Below are 16,840 nucleotides of genomic sequence, written 5' to 3'. Positions count from 1 at the left end.
ATTCAATTCCGTCCTAGTGAACCTGCAATGCAATACTAAAATAATGTTGAATATATCGTTATAACGAATGGTCATATTTATATATATGGGATACAAGGGGTCTCATATTTTCAAGTAATACGTCACCACTCGTGGTGGTGGTGGGGGGGGGGGGGTTCGCGTTTGCTGACTTTAATGACAAGGTGGGGGGGGGGGGAAGGAATTCGAGTGATGATTGTTTGAGAAATAGAGGGGTAAGAAAATATGAAATTGCGTTATGGTATTTGGTTGGTATATATGAAATGGTATATTATTTCCGAAAGTAAAGTATTTATGTAAATTAGGCCCTATACTTCTGGTACTTGCAATCAGGTAGTGGAAGCCCTATAACATCACTCGGTCTGGGGCCGTGGTCCCCACAAGGGGTGGGCTGACAAGGCTCCAGCCCTGAGGCCCGGGATGATTTTCATCATTTTTTTTGTTTTTTCAACTATAAATTCATCATAAAGGGGAACGTGAAAGATCCCAGCCTAGGGGCCCTGCTTCAGGATGTGGGGGCCATGCCCGGGGCCTTATGATGCTCTTAAGTTTTACAGACATGGGTTATAGCAAGATTGGGGTTGGATGGGTCAATGAAGGTTACATGTCGCGGGTGACAATCTACGAGTCCGCAAATTTTAGGGGGCGGGGTTGTTTCCAAGTTTTTCTTTGGGAAGCCACACTGGTGGATCGATTTTTTTTCAATGGATTAAGTTCCATAAAATCGAAAGTTGTATTTCAAGAAAAAAGCCCGAATATCTCTCTGAAGCACTACCGTACTATTGCGAGAATCGACGTCGGGTGTGTTTTGTCAACGCGATAGCTAGATGGCACGAAATAAAAAATAATGAATCCATAAATTTGAAATTTCATTTGTTTTGCTATAGATCAACTAGATTATTTCGCTTCCCACAAAATTACTCATTTCATCCAGGTTTATGTTCACTTGTATTCAAGGCCATTAGTTAGGGTCCCGACATTTCCAGAGGGGTGTGGGGTCATCATGCGTTCAATGCGTGGGGAGGCGGATCAGTGGGCAAAGCGCACTCGGCATCATAGGCGGAGATAGACTTGGAAGTCTGGGGGGAGCGATGATGATGATGATGTGTCAATTCATCTATACATATATGGATTAGATCAGTCAACTTCATCTTTGATGCTGGGGGGCAATACCCCCCATGCCCCCCCCCGTATCTCCGCCCATGCTCGGCACCCCCGCGTGCCATCTCATGACGAAATAAGTTTTACTTAAATACTTATTACTATTAATTCATCAATAAGTATCATTCACACTAGTAATTATAATTATTAAACAATTATTAATTAATCAAGATGGTTGGGGGAACGATTGAGTTAATGATGTTAAATTAATTAAAACGGGCTTTAACTGGTAGGAGTAAATTAATTATGAGCATCAATTACTTAAATAGCATCCAAAACTCACCATGGTGGTTATTTCGTTTGTTAATTAATTATTTGTTTATAATTAATGAATTATTATTCATAAGCTAATCATCATTAGGAACTAATAAGTTCGTGATGATTAACTGATTCATTTAAAACGGACTTTGACTTAGTAAAAATCCGAAATGGAAACGTTTACAAGCGTTTTTTGGACTTTCACCAACTTGCTTTGGTAAAACCCGAGTCTTTGAGATTTTACCGTTACATATAAGACGCAATATTAATATGATGAAACACGGGCAATTTAGTCGTTAAACCTTTACTCTGAGCGTTAATAATAATTAGCTTCTTCCGCAAATTACTCCATCCAATACAATCATTCACATAAGTTTCATGTTTTTTAAAACCGAGGCCATTACAGAGGTTGCAAATGATAAATTTCCTATAGCAAATGGTAAAAAAATTTCTTCATCCATAACTACTACCAGCAACAGCCCAAGACAAAGGCCGGGATTACACTATAAAAGTTTGATAAAAGTTCGTTTATAAAACTTCAAAAATGCAACCAATAGGCGGATCAGTTAAGTTCGCTCGAATGTAACACACGTGTTTTGTATTGGTTTGTTTGTTTTGTATTGATTGGTCACATTTTTCAAGTTTTATGAAGGAATTTTTATCAAAGTTTTATAGTGTAATACCAGCCTAACGAAGACTGACAAACGGACGAAAACTTTTGCAAAAACAATTTCATATAAATCTTTTATATAGTGTAATGTGGTCCATTTCCTTTATAAAATAAATTTAAAAAAAAATTGAATACAAAATTTATAAAAGATCTTTGCCAAGTTTTATAAAAGAAAATTTATCAAACTTTTATAGTGTAACGCCGGCCTTACGCTCTAACCACTGCACTAATTGCGGTTATAAAACGCCTGTAAAATTAAGCATATCTATCATTAAACGTCGCCAAGTATGTTGGCGCAATCAACAATCGTGCCAAATAACCAAGATCATATCCTGCGATCAAGCTCTAGTGAAGATGAGAGGAAAAAACCTTCTCCACTCCCGATTTACTGACGTCATAAAATGCTGCTTTTTCATTGGTTGCTGGTTTTGGGTCTACCGCAGGCTCTAGACGCACGTCAATTTACACGTATTTACATTACAGGCTAATCAGAAAGCTAACAACTTTCTCGCAAAATATTCTTCTCGGACCATGGACCGTTTCCCACCAACTTCAAGCGTTTCAAAATTTCCGACAACGAGCAGTGTATATGCGGAGGAGTGGGAAGTCCAATTCACTTTGCCACGGAATGTGTCCACACCCGTCGTTTTCACTTAGTAAATCCACGGCCTCAATTTTAGAACGGGTGGTTTAAAAGAATGGCCAAGGATGATAAAGCACTCAAAAACATCAAGGTCGGCTTTTTGGAAGAGAACATGGAGTGGCTCCATAATAAGCGGACGGGAACGGCAGATCGAGCGACGCGCCCACCTGCACCCAGGAGGAGTGAGAGGATCAGAAGACGTCAGGAGACAGAATAGGAGACAGGGAGAAGAATGGAGTGAGGACGATCAAGAGGCAGACTATCTAGGCACCGGCTTCCAATGAGGACGAGGCGAAGAAGGAGGAAGGCACGAATTAGACTCTAATAAAATAAGGGCAAAAGCTGTTCCTTGTAGGCAACGGGCGCGAGGCAATTACTCCCTTCAAACCATGCCGGCTGGGCGGCTGCTCGAGGGGCGGCTGGACTTTGTGGGCTAGGCGCCGGCTGGTCAGGTGCCAGGCAGTTGAATGTATTTTGTGTAACGTACATTTAGGATACAGTCGCTTTCGTGGCCCGGGGATTTGGGGAGGGGGACACTCATACTTCCGGCACAACTCAATCAGTAGTAAATTGCCTATGGAGATAGACCGGAGTTGTGCTGGGTTTGAATGAATGAATGAATGTTGGCCCACTAATGAAGAGCTGTAGAGTGGCCAGAGATGCCACGGGATCGCCGAAAACCCTCTGTATTCATGTCGAGTCGGGTTAGGTGCGTGCTTTTCTACTCAACAAGCGCACAATAAATTCTTCCTAGAATGATTCCCTTTCCCTCCTTTTAAAAGAAAGTATTGCAAACACATACAAAAAACTAAAATGATTTAAATATAACTTATTTAGTATTCAGGTAAAGCAAAGGTGTGTGTATGTATATATAGAAAAAAAATAAACTCTTAACCTAACTACATTTTAGAGAAATAAGATTTATCTGTTTCAGAATTTAGTTGCATACAAATAATTTGCTATGGTTTTTGTTTTTTAAACGGAGTAAGCCATAGCTGTGCCAATCCCTGCCTGAGGACAATTGGGACTTCCAAACAGTGACTCGGTAAGCGGAGTGACGTGTTAACCGAGTGACGCACTAACGAGGTTTGACTGTATAACTTTCTTTTCTTATGCTTCAATATCAAAAACCCTGGGAAAAACCCAGTGGGTTGGGTTTTTCTCAACTGATCTGAAAAAAACCCGGGTATTTTCCAACCCTGGTGTTTACATTCGTTGATTTATTTTTTTCACCGTACACAGCCCTGGTCTGTCACCACAGAGGCAATATACAACCATTTTACCTTCCAAAAAGGTGGGTGTGTCGGAATATTAATTGGTGTTGACCCTAACTATGCATTTATGTAAGTTACGTTGCATGTATGTGTTCAGGCGCTGCTTTATCTTATAAGGGCGAAACTGCCACCGAATATTCTTAGAAGTGCAATACAAATGTAAGATCTGTAACTCGCTGTGGGGGATTTATTCAAAGAGGAAAGAACGGATTGCCTACATTTTCTCCTAATGTGTATTTGTTTGTTGATTATACGATGAAATAGAAAGTTGATGAATGCATCATTTATTTATTTTTGTAGCGCTGATATCATACACGTCGAACCGTTTGTATCTTACCGGAAATCGACTGCGGCTGCTAGGCTCGATGTTGCAACTAACGCAACTGCAGGAAGTCGAGGTGAACGACAACATCCTGGAGGCATTAGTCGAGACAGATCTCCGGGGAACTCACGGTACCGAAGTGCTAATGATCACGGGAAATCGCATCAACCGCTTAGACGAAGCAGTTTTCATATCAATTAGGAATGATTTGGAATTGCTCGACCTCAGCTTTAACCAACTGAGGAGTCTCAACGGCAGTATTCGATACCTGTCGAGGCTGAAATCTCTGAACGTGTCAAGGAACTTCATCGAAAGCTTCAGAGACGGTGAGATTCAATATTTGCTACTTCGCTCGAAATCACATTTGAAGATTCCTTCAATAATTAACACGCTAATTTCGTCAGACTTTCGAAACGAATACAGCAGCGTCTAGGAATTCGACGTCTATATCAACTCCACTCAAATTCTTTGGGACTGCGCATGCGTGAGATCGCCGGATAGACATACAGAGAATATTTTCCCGCAATTTGACTTGAATTCGTAAACGGATAGGTGTTGAATCGTGATGCACCACTGTATAACAGCAAAATGACCATATCCCATTCAATAATTACTGCAACCCCAAAAATTAAAGAGCACACTTTTTTCTACTATATAGCATTGCAAAAAGATATTATAAGGGCCTTAAATGAAAGTTCACAAAAGTGGTAAATAATGGAATATATGAAACTATGCTCGATTGAAACTTCCCTATTCCCCCCTAAGAAACTTAAGCATTAAAGTTAAAATGTGACCATCTAATTTTTTTTTTGTCACACTGCTGTAATTTTATGCGCATGAGGGCTAGTCAGGCCTGGACTCACAGATTATAGGCATCCATGTTTTTCCATTCAGTTAACTGCCAGCGAAAATTTGAATCTCATCCATTTTCATATTTTTTCGAGGCAACTTCTCGGATATTTAACATTTCATTGTTCGGATGTTTCTGATTTTATTTTGCGTTTCAACAGGAGAATTCATTGGACTGAATGAGCTTTCGGAATTATATATGCAGCAGAACAAGATATTGTCACTGGGCGAACATCTTGGGAAAGTGCCGAGGCTGCAGATTGTGGTCGTTAGCCGGAACCAAATCACCACCTTGAAAATAAATGACCTACCGAAGTCACTACGCTATTTCTTCTTCGAAAGTACGTGATTTTTCTATTCTAACTCTTATTCCTGAAGATACACACGCCAATACTAATGTTGCCAGGAGTGTTTCCTAATTAGGGTATTGATGGAAAGCCATTTCATCATTGCTCAGTCTCAATCATTTTTATTTAGTACTTTTATCAATGCTATCAAACAATAATTACTCAAGTTAGCTTAAGTGATGAAATATACTCAGGATAGGCGAGGTATTTCTCAGATTAAGACAGGGTGCACACTGGATCGATATGACAAGCGATGCGATCCGCGACGCTAAAGGAAATCGACACGGATTGGTTAAAAACATGAAACCGATATCGATTTCATGTTTTGACTTCGTTGAAATTTGAAATCTGTGTTTATTTCATTACGCGCCGCGAATCGAATCACTCTTGTCATGCACCATGCCTTAATATGAACCAGTTCAGATCAAATCGGGTGCCACGTTTCATTAACTAAGTAGTATAAATTTTTAAACGGTTGCAGGACCACTTTCACCTTGGAATGCAGTGATAATCAAAAATTTTGAAGTTAAAATAATGAAAAAATAGTTATGTTCCATTGAATTTTGTTTTACTTCGCTATTTTTAGGTAATCCAATATCTTGCGATTGTCGCTTGATGCCGCTTCTTGAATGGTTTCGAAACTCTTCGTTAGAAACAGATTTCACCTACTGCCTTCGAAACGAGTCATGGAAGGATTTCCAAAGACAACGCGTCAAAATGTGTCCCGCACCGTGCAGATGCTCTTGCGTCCAGGACCTAATGCCTCTCCCTCGTCTGAAAGTCAAATGCAGTTACCGAAATCTGTCGAATACTCCAGCGGTTTTTTCGCGGACACATACTGGTGGGTTCTCAGCCTCCATTTATTTTGGAATTTAATGCAAGATTTCTGTTCTATAAAATTAGATTAATGAAAAATTTAAGAAAAAGCCACATGAGAGGAATCAGCCTTGACCTAATTTCATTTGAAGAATTCATAGAAAAAATTCGAACGACATCCACAACGATCTGAGTTTATGCGGATTTTATCTGGGCTCGAATATGTCTTTCTGCTGATAGCTCTTCCACTTCTACAGGGCATCTCACGTGCAGAATAGGTTTTATTTGAGTCGCCCAGTTACAATATTCATTAAGAGCCAATCAGATTTTTTCACTTTTTTACAGAAAGTGAAAAAGAAACTTTTGTAGAGTATTTTTTGAGCTGACTGCTTGAAATTTTAAATTTTAACGGCATAACATTAACATTTTAACAAGCGTCAGCTCGAAACTTACTCTACAAAAGTTTTATTTTCAATTTCTGTGAAAAAATCTGGTTGTTTAACGAGTTTTGAAACTTGTCGACTCATTTGATATGATATTGATGTGTGATAGCAGTGCTCAAAGAAGAAAATTAAATATGGACAGCTGGGTACTTTATTAACATGCTATTGCTTGTGCAATCATTTCGACGAAAATTAATTCATGTGATTCCATTGTTACATATCTCTTTTTGACCTTTAGACTTGTCTAGCGATCATTACAGAGAATATTTCGGACAAGTAAACGTCATGCAAAACGTGGATGAGGAATTCACCGTCGCGGATCGCGTGGTCAGCATCGACTTCGAGAACAACAGATTGACGACTGTAGACGACTGGATTCTTCCCTATGACCTCGAAGAGTTGCGACTTGCGAACAACTCATTAGTTTCGGTACCCAACGCCGTTTTGCGGTTATCCAAGCTCAGGACGATCAGTCTGTCTGGCAATCCTTGGACTTGCGAATGTTCAGTAACATATTTTAAGAAGTGGTTCGTTCGAAAAGCCGAGAAAGTAAGTCAGTGATCAGTGAGTACTTCAAACAAATTACGTTCTCACATCTCATATCATTTATAGGAGCTTTTATTGCTTACGGACCTGGAATTTACGAGCACGCGGTTATAAATATAATTTTGAGTATTTGCAAACTTATTAACGAAGAACTCACGTTCTCAAGAAAATTTATTGCAGAAGATTCATGAAACCACAATTTTGTTTTTTTAATTGGTATTTTTTTTGTACTTTAGTTAATACATTAATTATTTATAAAAAGTATTTTAAGTTTTTGCCACCTTTTGTTAAGTCTAAAATAAGACACACTTGTAGAACACAAAAATTGGGGAACCATATGTTCTGTTCAGAGCTACAAACCTTTGACGCTTTGTTTAGTGTGGCCTGCATTTGACTGATGTATAAAAATTAAAAGGTGTAAATATCCACTACTTGTTTTTTAAAGAAGTGTAGATTTACTTCTTTTGAAATCAGAAAGAGAATTGTCAGATTTGTGACAGCGGCCAACAACTTCCAGCAGAGCAGTGAATGTTATGCAGAGTGTAAGTGTTAGGTAGACCATCTTCTTGAACAGATCCACAGGAAGAGGATTACGATAAACCGAGCAGCGTGGGTGGAGATACTGGGGAAGGCAATGCCCCCCCCCCCCGCGTCAAAGGCTGAGCCTACAGATCTAATGAATATACGTATATATGTACTGACATAATAATCATAACCCCCCCCCCCCCAGCAATCATCATCGCGCGCCCTTCCCAGACTTTCACGTCTATCTTCGTCTATGCCGAGCAGTGAACAAAAAAAATGCCTTCAGTGGTAATTCGTGAATGATTTAATATTTCCTTGTATCAGTAGAACTGTGTTCAATAAAAAAATCATTATTAACAAGAAGTCTTCATCTTCATGCTGAGGTTGGATGCTAAAATGTTAAGCGATGAATGTTTAGCATGCTATGTAGTTGTCAATTCTAGGTTTTCATCTGAAAAGACCACATTCCGCCATTACATTACGTGTTATTTAGTGAATTGCGATCTCAATGGAGAGAGCGACCTTTAATTTCAAATGCCCTGTACAAAGACTTCTTAACTAATGTACTGAGTATAGTTTCACTAGTACAATAGTACAATGTGTGCAAGAAAGTTTCAAATCATTTACATCTTTCGCTGAAGGCTTTTTTTATTATTCACACGCAGCTTGATTTATCCAAATGATCTTTTGCCGATTTGTGCAAAAAGACAATCTACTTGCACATTTCTACTCAGAGTTATACATTCGCTGTTCTTCAAGAAACTTTTGACTGTTGCAGAGACTTCTTTCTCAAAAAATTCCACTCCCTAAAACTAAATTGAAAATTTCCGAACTTTATAATGATGATTACAATGACGAATTTCTTATCGTGTATTTACTCATCGTGTAAGCCTTGAACGTGCTTATTTAATAAGTAATTATAATTCATAATAAGTAAGTAACAAGTAAATATTATGAATTAAATCTAATGGCAAGGAACATTAAAATCTATTTCATCTAAGCAGAATTTTACCACTGATACCTCAAATCACAGATAATTTTTACGCAACACGTGCATTATCGATACAAATATAGGAATGTCGCTACCGCATAGTAAGGATTTTTTCATGCAGTTTTTGTGACCGAAATAATTTTGCGTCCAGTCATATAAGTTTTCCCGCAGACGATTTCCACGCAATTTCATATTTTCTTCTCAAATTGCAACAGGTGGTAAAACTATTTTTTTTCAAGCCGAGCACAACTCAGGTCTATCGTCATGGGCAATTTACTACCTAGTGAGTTGTGCCGGAAGTGTAGGTATGTGTTGCCTAACAGTCTGACTGCGTATCTAGAGTTGTGTATGATTTTTAGTACTGCCATCTATATCTCAGAAGTGAAGTGAGTGAAGTGTAATGACTGAATATTTTTACTGTTTGTAGAACTGTTGCTCTCTGTGGCGAGATTTTTTAACGGAGATCGGCTCGCATTTGCGCCTTGAAGTTGGGAACCACAGAAAACCAACTTCAGCCGACCACCACTGTGGTGACGGTGGGGCTCGAACCCAGGTCCCCGCGATGCGAGTCCGTCACTATCACCACTCGACCACCACAGCGGTAAAACTATTACAAATCTTCTGGTCCAGTCGTGTGAATAATGTATTAAAAAAAAAAAACAGCTATTAAATCTATCGCATGCCTCGAGTGGAATTCAGATGCTGATGCAATTGTCGTAGCAGATAAAATTTTCCCATTTTTTAAAAATGTGAGGGAAAATTGTGCGATAAAAGACGGAAAATATAGATGAAATCATTCAAAATTGCACCACTTCGAAATAAATTGAAATTAAATCAAGTCGTTCGTTAACTTTACCCGAATATATTCAAGTCAATGAAATTAAGAAAACTGCATCCTTCTATTTTGTACTCACTTGGTAAGTCGTAATCTCATACGTATTTAATTTTTTTTTCGTTCAAAATTATAGTCGGTACAATATTATTTTTCTCTGGTGTATCGTTAATTGAGACACCAGAGCACTGAATTCGAGGTAATAGAAGAGAAATATTTTAGAAAAATTTTAATTTTCAAATTAAATTATCTTGGTAGTAATAAAAAGTAGCAGAATATGGTGACCCGTGATTTCCCCTAAGACGATCAAAAATTTAAGATATTTTTCTTTTTTTTTAATTTTGTGTCACAAAGACATCTCCCTATGCACCACACAGTATAACATAGGGCCATATAAAATGGTACAATCAGCTTATTTACCGTGGGGAAAAAATAAAAATTACAATACTTTGTACAAAAGAGAAAAATTGTTTTCAAAGAAAATAAAACAATGATAAAAAAAAAAAAAAAGTAAACAGAAAAAGAAAACATTAAAAATAATAAAAAACATATAAAAATAAAAAATAATGATATAAAAAATAAAAGAATAGAAACAAAAATAATACATTTGAAAAATATATATATATAAAAATTGAAGAAAAAAATAAAAGGAGAAGAAGAAAACAGTAAGAGAAGAAAAGAAAGAAAAAGGCGTAATCATGAAAATACTTAAAAATATAATAAAAATACGTAAAAGAAGAAAACGAAGAGAAAATATACACATATAATTACAAACAACACGAAAGAAAGAAAACAGAAGCCTCAGTTCTTAATGCTACGTACAAATCTTCGAAGGGCGCACAGTCTCTTTTGAGTACACCAATTTCGATGGTATTGTTTTCGATGGTATCACGTTCAAATACAGTTCTCTGAATTGTCACCTTTGAACACTCAAATATCAGATGTTCGGGATCCTCCGTTCCCTTTCCGCAACTGCATATGTCACTCTCTGCTAACTTAAATCTTTTGAGATAAGATTTGAAATTTCCGTGTCCAGTTAAAAACTGGGTGAGAAGGAAATCCGGAAAAAAGTAAGGTTGCTTTAACTGATGATGCACTGTTGGAAAAAAACATTTTATCCATTTTGCCTTACTGGATTTTAAAAACTCGGTGTTCCAACTTCTGTCGACTTCTTCTCGGTAGAGGCGTTTCCAGAACGAATATGGAGGTTTGCATACTTTATTAACTCTTCGGAGAGCAGTGGAGGATTTGGCCAGTTCATCCGCTCTCTCGTTTCCGATTGTGTCGCAGTGACTTCTCACAAATGAAAAATTTATAACTATTTTGTTATTGAGACAGCTTTTTAAAAGGCACTGAACATCGAGAATTAATTTTTCACTGTTGGTTATGTCTTGAAGTGCAAGAAGAGAAGAGAGAGAATAACTGCAAATAAGAAAATTAGAGCCAGGGAATTCGATAACTTTTTTCAGAGCGAGATTAAGACAAAGGAGTTCCGCTTGGTAAACCGAGCAGTCCTCACAAATGCGATATTGATGATGCGAGATTTCAATCCCTTATTGATAGAGGACAAAGGCCAATCCAACTTTGCCGTTAATTTTGCTTCCGTCAGTGTAACACACAATATCATACTTCTCCTGGATTATTCTATCGAAATTTTTAATTGAGACCGGTTTTCTGGCAGCCGGATGAGGGATTTTTGACACACTAAGCTTTCCATTTTCAGCAGCGTTGGATGAAGTGAAGGAGCTTCGAGCGAGCTTGTGGTTGAGGATATCCAAATCAATTGGAGGAATTCCTGCAAGGATGAAAAGAGCTTCATAGCTTATTGTCCTATACCCCTTCACTATTCTTAATAGAAACCTCTGCATTTTTCTCATATATTTGGCGTTTATTTTTTTCTTGAGACTATCACCCCAAACGCTTGAAGCATATGTGATTGCGGGAATAATCCCCTGGGAGTAAATACGTTTTATGGCGTCAATGTTCACACTAAAATTATTTCTGCAGATTTTATAAAAGCCGCAGAGAAGTTTTTCTGATTTGCGAGACAGGTAAGAGATGCGTTTTTTCCAGCAAAACTTGTTGTCAATGATAACACCAAGATACTTTATTTCTTCGACATTTTCTATCGCGTTTTCGCCAAGTTTTAAGAGCAGTTCCATTTCATCATTCATTTTTTATGTACCATCATAGCTTTGCTTTTTTTTGGGTTGAATTCTAACATGTTTGACCATTGAACCATGACATCAAGAATATCTTGAGCTAGATGGCAGACAGTCCCTAAATTTTGTCCTTGGATGACAAGAAGCAAATCGTCAGCAAAAGCAATTTGATGGCAGTTCTGAAAACGTGACAATTTCTGCAAAAGATCATTCAGGATTAAATTCCAGAGAGCTGGTCCTGAAATAGAACCCTTTGGACAGCCTTTCTCCAACTCATCTCTTTGAGACACTACCAAGTGCAAACTCAGTGGTGCGCTGGTGCAGAAAACTTTTATATAAGTTAAAAATGTTTCCAGGAGTAGCAGCTTTTCAGGAGCAGCGGCTTTTTCAAAAGAGTCAAGATGCCAGGCCCCCATGCATTATCGAAAGCGCCTTTGATATCCAAGAAAACCAAAACAGTAAAATAGTTCTTACGTTTGCCTTTACAAACTAGTTCACAAAGACGAGAAAAAGCATCTTCTATTGATTTTTGAGGAGTGAAGCCGTATTCATCAGCGTTTAGAGTTCCACTTTGAGCAAGGTGCCAGGTGAGTCTTCCAGCAAGTATTTTTTCAAGACATTTTCCTAGACAAGAAAGTAAACTGGTACATCTTATGTTATCTACAGTAGATGAGGACGCAGTTTGTCCGATCCTTTGGGAATCAGAATGACATCAGCTTTTTTCCAGCAAATTGGGAAAACCGAAAGTTGTAGACAAGCGTTAAAAAGGAAAAGCAGAGTGGAAGGACAGCTCTCACGTATTACGTCCTGTATTTTATGGGACAGAACCATTATTTTCGTTTATTATTTTTGTTTCCAGTCCCAATTCCCCTCCCCCCAGCCCAATCTGAATCACTAATGCGAAATGCATAAATACGAGATTTATAATAACATCAAATTACCATTCAATTTCGACAAAAAAATTTTGAAGTGAAAGGAAAATCATCCTGATATGATATAATATACAGCTGACTAGACCAAAATTCAAACTATGGGGGGGGGGGGGTGTTTTTTGAAGAATTTTCTCATGGGGTGAACGTTTTTCAAAGGTTATAGAGGAGTCTCTGGGTCATCTATCACATTGTCAGCCCGTTAGGGTTTGAGACCGTTCTTGTAAGTACGTAAGCGAATACCGTTCCCTGGTTTCCATTGCGCTGTATATATATGAAGTATAACACAGGCAAATATTACACAAAGTAGTCATACATGAGATGCTGGAAGTTAATTAGTTTATTTACACTGTAGTTAATTGAATTAATGCAAATTGTATTTCTCATATTACCATCCTTATTAAAAGTCCATTCAAAAATACTTAACAAATTCTTCTATTTGCCCCCAAAACATTTAAGTTCTTGACCCTGAACATTATATGACCCGTGATTTCATTACACCTCAGTTCACCCCCAAAATAATTAATTACGAGAACCTACACTATATAAATCACATATGGGAGAGAGAATATCATCCATGCATCACTCACCAGGTTCATTGAGAGACCCTCTGCAGTCTTTAGCGCCTTAGAAACTCATCGCAGCCAGTAAGCCGATTCCCGAAATTACAACTCTCGTCTTCACTCGTCATCTCTTTTTCAGTCTCGTCCGTTACTGCCTTTCTCTCTAACTCCCTGTATCCAGATTTTTCTCTTGCCATTTAAGATTTCATTTCGGACGTCCCAGTTCCTTTGGGAAACTCCATCCATTTAATTTGATTTGATATTTTACCCATCATCTCTAAGTTTCTATTCGTTTCTTCAAGGTTTATTCATAAGATTGGCCATTGCCGATCCATCCCTAATTTCTTTGTCCATGCGACTCTCCCTTCAGGACCCCGAGAACCCAAACGGCCATGGCCTAACCTACATTGAAGCTCCCTATAAGGCCTCATTCGCATGAGGCCATTCGGGCCTCGGGGAAGCAATAATTTTTATGGCTTTCAATACAAAGGCAGCGGAACGAGCGTCTTCCTTTGAAAATGACCGGACAAGTACGGATTACTTCACGCCGGCTGTGGTTTTTTGCGGTTTATGTTCAACAAAGACTTTTGTTATCTTTAGACTTTTATTAACTTTAATTATCTTACCAAGGGTCCCCTAGACCACTCTCGTGGGACTGATCCTTGACTAACATACTCGGCATTTTAGATCCTCCTCTATACTTTAATTGCACCCCCTAAATAAAGGGATTCTACTTCTACTTAAATGGCCGTAATCTATTCTCAATCTTGAAATTTGTCTTTCATTCGTTGGTCTCCTTAATTTTCTACGATTTCCCGCTTTTTCTCTAAGAAAACACTCCTCGGACGTTCCTTCTTGCCTAGGGCACCCCTGAAATACAACCTCTGACACTAAAGTTCGGTGAATGAAGTCAGAACGGCCGATCTGGCAACGAAGCAAAACGCTGCACATGCGTAGCGGCAGGTGTTGACCATCTGCCGCAACCGTTGTTCAGTTGAGCGTCGTTTGTGTTCCGTGAAAGACTTGTTTTACAAAGTGCTTGTTTAGTGCGTTGGTTCTTAACTGAGAACAGGAAAATGAACGAACAAAAGATCACTGAGGATGAGTCCTGGTGTCTCAGGTACGACCCTGAAACGAAACGGCAAAGCATGGAATGGCGTTCTCCTGCATCACCTCGTCGGAAAAAGGTCAGAGCAGAAAACTCACGCATCAAAACGATGCCAATCACCTTTTTTGATAGTCAAAGCATTAACCACAAGGAATTTCTACCTGAGGGAACGACGATGAATGCTGCAAGGTACATTGAAATTTTGATCCGTTTCATGAAACGTCTACGCAGGGTACGACCTCAGTACGCAGAACAAGGTTCATGGTTTCTTGTTCACGACAATGCTCGCCCTCACACAGCCAATATCTGTTACGATATAAAAGCGAAGCCTTTATAATGGCTGGTTATGCCAAAAGCATGAAAAGTATTGTAGTTCTCCCTTTAGCAACATGTTAAGTGGAATGGCCCCGTAAATAAAGTGTGATGATGAAGGACGTGCGTTTCCTTGTGTGATTAGTGTATTTCATTTAGCCGATGTATCCAGTCCACCCACCCCGTTGTTTCGCAACACGTTATCAGCACGAAGGCTCCTGGATAGACGTTTCATCGGTAAGTGGGAAGTAGATAAGTTAAATCTAATTTCACAAAGGATCGAAGAAAATTCTACACGCGCGGAACTAAGCCTAATAAAGATGGAGGAATTGAAGATTCCAAAGCTTAATAGGGACAATTACAACGCGTGGAGTATACGGACGCGCGCCGCACTGGTGCAGAAAGACGCCATAGAATCCGGATACGGACCAGAACTGAGGGAGGACGAGAGGAAAACCAATAAAAGGGCCCTCACGTTTCTGTTTTTAGTGGTCGAAGATGACTTTTTAGACGATATCGCGGACTGTGCGAGAGCGAGGGACGCTTGGGCATCCTTGACGGACATTCACACGAAGTTCGGATTATTACACACACTGCAGCTTCTTAGAGAGTTTTTTAATGTATCGATGAAGGCTGACGAATGCGTAAGTGCATACTTGGGAAGATTGATGGACTTGCATCGAAAGGTAGCGTCTTGTGTATATGGTTTCACCGACAGGGAAGTCGCTCTTGTGATGTTAATGGGTCTACCCAAAGAGTACGAAGGTCTGATACTGAACTTAGAGCGTGATGAGAACGAACTGTCCACAAAAATGGTAAAATCGCGTCTGATTGTGGAAGAGAAGAAGTTACTGCGTGACTATCTGCAAACGAATCGCGTAGCTGTGGGCGATAGAGCTCTTAAAACTGACGATATAGGAAAAACTCGCGTACAATCAGGGAGATACTCCAGAAATAATGAGAGAAGAATTCGATGTTTTTCCTGTGGTGTTTGGGGACACGTAGCCAGAAACTGCCCGTCGAAGAACACGTCCCATCGGGCCGATAAGGTTTCGCAGAACGCGAATCGGACACTGACTGCCAACGCTGGTAACAAGAAGCCTAGCTGTGATTGGTATCTAGACAGTGGTGCAACGGAGCACATGTGCTCACAAAAATATGTTTCTCAACTTGACAACTGTGATGTCCGAAGTGGAAATAGCTAATTCCGAGAAAATGGAAGTGGTTGGAAAAGGTGATGTTGTTTTGAAGCCTGTTAAATCCTGTGGTAAAGAAACATTCTATCTAGCCGACGTTCTGTACGTACCAGAGCTCGACGATAACCTCCTTTCAGGGGGAAGAATCGAGGAGATGGGAATGACTGTTTCATTTCAAAGAGGCAAGGCCATCGTCAAAAACCCTAACGAAAGAAATAGAGTAATCCTTACTGCATATAGAAGTGGGAGACTTTATAAGGTTGAAGAAGCGAGGCCTTATAAAGCGCATATCTCAAGGCATAAGGATCTTATCCACCGACGCTTAGGACATTTTCATTTGAATGCAGTGAAGACGCTCATGAAGCAGGATGACACTGTCAATAGTTGTGCAGAAGCAATGGAAGATGGAAATATTTGCTCTACTTGTGTCCTTGGAAAGATGAGAAAAATTCCTTTCTCTAAAGGAGAGACCAAACGTGCATCGAGGCCACTTCAGCTCATTCATAGTGATGTCACAGGACCTATCATGCCTAGATCTAAAGGAGGGTCAAGGTATATTGTCACCTTTGTTGACGACCACTCAAGGTATGCAGTAGTGAAGCCTATGAAATCCAAATGTCAAGTCCTCGAGAAATTTATTGAGTTCAAAAGGACTGTTGAAAATTTCCATGGAGTTAAAATCGCTACTCTACGAAGCGACAATGGAGGGAATATAACGGTCGTGAATTTGACGATTTTTTGAACAAGAATGGAATATCGAGGCAACTCACGGTCCCTAGAACTCCAGAGCAGAATGGGGTAGCTGAGAAGATGAATCACATCCTGTTCGACATGACCAGATGTCTTCTTCTAGACTCGAAGGTCCCAGACAACTT

At 39.2% G+C, this 16,840-nt stretch overlaps 2 protein-coding genes across 4 annotated transcripts in view; one reads left to right on the top strand and one right to left on the bottom strand.

The window, feature by feature from the left end:
• The window catches only part of LOC149081583 (uncharacterized), a 219,792-nt gene that overhangs the window by 117,847 nt on the left and 85,105 nt on the right, over positions 1-16,840 (bottom strand). The gene's annotated exons all lie outside the window — the stretch shown is intronic.
• The window catches only part of LOC149081584 (protein toll-like), a 73,466-nt gene that overhangs the window by 32,617 nt on the left and 24,009 nt on the right, over positions 1-16,840 (top strand). For both annotated transcript variants that reach the window (XM_089236971.1, XM_089236970.1), the window contains exons 4-7: positions 4,325-4,672; positions 5,357-5,536; positions 6,129-6,383; positions 7,040-7,350. In XM_089236971.1, coding sequence (XP_089093097.1) covers positions 4,325-4,672; positions 5,357-5,536; positions 6,129-6,383; positions 7,040-7,350 — 1,094 coding nt within the window. The remainder of the gene's footprint in view (positions 1-4,324; positions 4,673-5,356; positions 5,537-6,128; positions 6,384-7,039; positions 7,351-16,840) is intronic.

The sequence above is a fragment of the Pholcus phalangioides genome, unplaced genomic scaffold (genome assembly GCF_987345545.1).
Source record: "Pholcus phalangioides strain wild (caught in Gottingen) unplaced genomic scaffold, Ppha-v1.0 ptg000009l_1, whole genome shotgun sequence".
Lineage (NCBI taxonomy): Eukaryota > Metazoa > Arthropoda > Arachnida > Araneae > Pholcidae > Pholcus > Pholcus phalangioides.
Note: the sequence above shows the minus strand (reverse complement) of the source record. Positions and strands in the feature narration are given on the sequence as shown.